At 34.7% G+C, this 5,122-nt stretch overlaps 1 protein-coding gene across 1 annotated transcript in view; it reads right to left on the bottom strand.

Moving 5' to 3' along the window:
- LOC113228019 (protein disulfide-isomerase) overlaps window positions 1-5,122 on the bottom strand; it is a 32,021-nt gene that overhangs the window by 953 nt on the left and 25,946 nt on the right. Inside the window, exons 8-9 of the mRNA XM_026461154.1 lie at window positions 1,970-2,135; window positions 1,388-1,477 (exon numbers count right to left, since the gene is read on the bottom strand). Coding sequence (XP_026316939.1) covers window positions 1,388-1,477; window positions 1,970-2,135 — 256 coding nt within the window. The remainder of the gene's footprint in view (window positions 1-1,387; window positions 1,478-1,969; window positions 2,136-5,122) is intronic.

Here is a 5,122-nt window from a genome sequence, read left to right as displayed (position 1 = left end):
GTTATTTAGTACCTATTGGTACAACAGATGTCGCGACGAGTACCAAATAGCTATTTTTCTAACTAATTTGTTTTACATTGTTAAGTTGCAATTTATCAAAGCTACTGTAATTTGCAATGATAACAAACCAATCAAGTAGATGGCGCTTGTTGCACAATTTTTATGGAAAAGTGCCGGCTATTCAATATACATAGGAAGCGTTCATTTATAAATTAGTTTGTAACATCTATTTTCATGACGCGCGTATTTGTCAAAGCATAGAAAATAATTTCCGTATCTGATAAGCGCCATTTTTGTAATTTTACGGGGGAAGCGATTTTATGTCGAAAAGCAGTTTGTACGACAAATAGGGTAGATCGAAATGTTATTAAAACTCAATTCGTTTTATTTCAAGCCATTCTAAATGTTGTACGTGCTGCATTTCGACACAAAATCGTGTCCCCTGTAATTTTACAAAAAATGCATTTAGAGTGTAATGCTTCTCAAGTACAGATTTTAGCTTATGGTCAATATTTAAATATTATTACAAGGAAAAAAGATTGACTTCTTATATTTCATATTAAAGAGAAATTAATTGATATCCACGGCCATTTATATGATACTTCCAGGCTATTGATCAGCGCCATCTGATATAAGACGAAATTTTGACCTTTTTCAGTTATGCTCTGTAATATGGAGATTAGCTAGATCTTGTGGTATTAGTCCAAGACGACACTAAACTACAAGAAACTATAATAAGAAATTGAACATATAAATAGAAAATAACTTTTGTTTGATATTGCGAATAATTTTCTCTTAATTCGTAACATAGACTGCATGTCATTTTCCCACGGGGGTAGGCAGAAGCAACAGCCTTCCATTTGCTACGATCCTGACACACATCGTTAGCCTCGAATACAGTGTCATTTTAACCTTTTTTATTTCATTCCTATCAATAAAACAAACAATACCTCTAAAAAATTCGATCACTATAATTTCGAGAATTAAAAGTAATTTCAAGAGTAAAACAATTCGGAAAATTATTCGCATTCACAAACTTGCACCACATATGACGCTATTTTGACCAAAATAAGTCGAACAAACGTTCTTTCACTGACGGTTATATTAAACCGAACTTACTTATCTGACGTGTTGTGTCGGTATCGGTTTCATATATTTAATATGGTCAGATTTATATTAGTGTGTCGCAATCTGATGTGACGGCTTGTGTTGTGACTATTATATCGATACCGTTTTGACGCGTTACGACACGACACGTCAGAAAAATGTAAATCCGGCTTTATATAAGCTGACAAGACAGGCGTGTTGCTTACCACCAGTTGCCACGACTTGTTCATAAAAAAAATAGATTGTCGGTTAAACGTTTATATTACAAAGTTATACTTACGACTGTTGGAGTGGGCTCAGCCTCAGCGCCATCGGTCTCTATGAACTTAGTGAGGCCGGCCAGCGTCCTTTCACCATTGAAGTCGCGCACCTATAACAATTGACATCAATATTACAACTGTACTGTCATGTGAAAATTATTCATTTAGACTGGCAGCTACTTCCGGCGAAAAATAGCTTAGAACAACCTAGAATGCCCAAGGGCATGGCTGGTTTTGGCGGATTAGACAAAGGTGGAAAATGAATTTTTTTTTTCGTCTGTATTAAGCACTTGGTCCTATACTATTTATTTCCTTTATTTTTTAACAAATATTTATACGAATTTAATACTAACAGTACTAGTATTGAAACTAATAAAATTTTATTAAATTAAATAAACAACACGCTCTTTCAGAATTGTCCAACATCGTTACAAATTATTTCTCTTACCCTATGATTATGGCGAGCAAGATTTTCGAAAAATATTTATTACGGTATCACGGTTGTAATTTATTAACGCCTTCACATCATCGTTATTTTCCAATACAAAACTTCAATAAGACTACGATAGCTATTCAAATAATAAAGTATATTATGTATTTACCTGGTTATCCTTAGAGTAAAGTTTGATAGTGGGGAATGAGGTGATCTTGGTGTGCTCGAGTTCGTTGGCGGTTGCGTCCATTTTGGCGATGATGATGTCATCGTCCTTCTCGAAGTGCTCGGCCAGCTTTTCATAGATGGGCTCCAGCTGCTTGCAGTGGCCGCACCTGGGGAAAAAGGAACATTTTGAAATCAGTTAATTACCTAAAACCTAATTTTCACTGCCAGGGCCGTACTTTCGTTCGTTTGTTAAATCCCTGCACGAATAGCGGGTTAATATTCTAGTATTATAAAAAAATGTTTTTAAACCGTAAAAATTAATAGTATATAATTAGTTTTTTTGTTGGCTGTTAAATAAATTTGAAAGCGTTAAAGTGGGAATTTTGCAATTCAAACAATCGGCTCTACATTCAGTATAATCATCGCCTTACTTTCTCAAACTTGTATCGTAAAGGACAAAGTTACTGAAATGCAAAAAATGGATTGTATATCCAAACTTTGCAGGCCGATTTCACATCACATTTCCTTCATATTTACATACTAGCTTTATTCTTGAAGTAATGCATCCAAATTGACACCCTTAATAAGAAATTTAAAATAAATAGAAAGTTTTGCCATGTCCTGTATAATCACTCTGTATAAGAGTCTCAAAAAGTAAGGCATCGATATAGTGCTGCAATGTGTCACGATCAGTCGCATTTACGAACTTGAATATCTAAAAACAGGTAAGTAATCAACTACACCACTCAGATATTATACAGTTTGCTTAAAATCAAATTGATTGTTCCATCATCTTGTACGTCCTTTTTAGCACATTTAAACCATTTCAATGTTGGTGTCGATTCTGTTACTTCCATATTTCAACCTGAATTTATTTACGATTTATTTTAAACTTATTTACGACCTCGGTGGCCTAACGGTTTACATAGAGGGCGCTGGACGCGGAGGTCCCGGGTTCGCTTCCCGGTAGGACCAATTTGGGAAATCAACTTTTCTAAATTGGCTCCGATCTGGATATTCTGGGAAGTGCCCCAGAATGAATGCATTTGCTCTGGTACTCATAGCACAAGGAATTTTCTTATTTGAGACAGTCGGTGTGGTTGTCTGGCACATATTATTAAGGAAGTATATTAGTATTTAATTAATCCAATATCGTTGTCCGAAAAAAAATGTACAAACCTATATCAAATTTGGTTATAAATTCAGAGTCTAATAATTTGGTTGTTAGTAGACAGACACCTCCATCTTCCAAAAGTAATTTTGAATTGTTCTAAAAATAAGCTCGCGGAAAAATTCCAACAGTGGTTTTTTTTACAATTATCTAAGTTTGGAAAAGCGCATTGTCATATCCATCGATTAAGATTAATACTTTTTATCACAAGTTGTACCAAAATATAAATATGCGTCGTTTCTGCATTCTACTAATTTGTACATTTATAGAAAAAATAGATACAATATTTAGTCGCTAGGGATGTATGCCCACGCGCTTTCGTCCGACACCCACGACACAACCCTCAATGTTGCTAAGCGACAAAATGAAACAAGCATTAGCATAATTCGATCATTTTCTGAATCACTGAGCAGGCAGGCACTGACAGAGCTAAATACCGCTCGTTGAATACATAATAATTCACCTACCTACACACATACAGGCAGTAACAAAAAGCTGCTTTAGTATAAATTTATTTTAAATAATATTAAAGTACCCTTATACAAAATGAATGTAGTGGGAATGGCTCTTGTATAGTTTTTAATTGATTTTAAAAATTTTTTAGATTCTTCGTTTTAAATATGTTACAAACTTCTAATTCCAGTCTGCCCCAAACTTCAAAAATAAATCAATACACATAATAAAATCGTAAAGATATTTCATCTACTAAACCTAAAACATCAGTTTTTTTGCATACTGCTCTCGACTGAACCAATTGGATGTGGTTTTCGTTGCTCAGAATGCACCAGATCTTTTGTACACCCGTTATTAAATTAAGTATTGTAACCATTGACTTATTGTAAGTCAATGATTGTAACATAATAACTTTAGCATATTTGTAACAATAGTTTACCGCTAGATGGCATTGGCATAGCAAAACGCAATTTCTGAATCGCGGTGTTAAGATTTTCCCAAATGTAATGACTTGTCACCAGTATTTTGTATTCTTCTACTTCTGCAAGTTTAAGTTATTATTGATCGATTCAACGATTCGGACTCATATCTATCGTTATCCTCATTACCAAGGCAGCATCTCAAACTCGAGCCCAGTGGTGCCAGATTAGGCGATTTTTCGCCATTTAAGTTAATTCGAGCCATCGGCGATATTTAGGCTATGTTTGGAATAGGAAATGGAGATTTTAGGTTACTTAATTAAAATATCTGGGGAATTAAAAAATTGATTGGGTATTTTGTGGGGAATTGGGGAAATAAGAGATTTGATATTCCCCAATCTCCGGCAGCAAGTACAATTGTTAGTAACAAATTTTATGAAGATAAAATCATCTTATAATCATAAACATATGCTTTATGTGGCCCTGTCACCTGTTAAGAAATCTGTTTGCAGCGGCGTGAATCCCCAATGTCTGCACGTCATTATGTGTATAGGGAAGCATTACTGTGAGAAATATGCATGTAATAACCAACCAACACACTTTCCCCTATATATTAGTAGAATATGTAAGTGGAACCTGTTTGCGCACTTGAAATTGCAGGCACAGCTAGTATAAAATATGCCTAAAATACATTCGTGTTGAGAATGCATTCAGATACTCAAATTTCTCAACCACATCGCCTAAATCACCTACGAAATTGCAGCATTTACAAGTTGTAATTACAATCATGTGATAATGACCACTTCGAAACCTTACTGCATTCTTGGTAAACTATAAGAGCCTATATAATTTGTAGCAGAGTTTTGAAGCTTTACGAGGTAGACTTTGTGACGATGTGACCTCTTTCATCGTCATTCCACCTTTTTATCACCCTTTTCTCTGGTTTCTGGCTACCTACTTTGAAATTTCGAATCGTTCTTTAATTCCTTTTCTTCTTCGTCACTTACTCTTGTTCTTTCCATCGCCATTCTCTACTAAATTTTCATTAAATTCTGACAAGTTAAATCATGTAACCTAACTGCTTGTAAAGTATAATATTTGTAGTACCATC

Source organism: Hyposmocoma kahamanoa, unplaced genomic scaffold, assembly GCF_003589595.1.
Source record: "Hyposmocoma kahamanoa isolate Upper Pololo Valley unplaced genomic scaffold, ASM358959v1 220, whole genome shotgun sequence".
Taxonomy (NCBI): Eukaryota; Metazoa; Arthropoda; class Insecta; order Lepidoptera; family Cosmopterigidae; genus Hyposmocoma; species Hyposmocoma kahamanoa.
The sequence above is the reverse complement of the archived record's forward strand: the minus strand, read 5'-3'. Positions and strand labels throughout refer to the sequence as shown.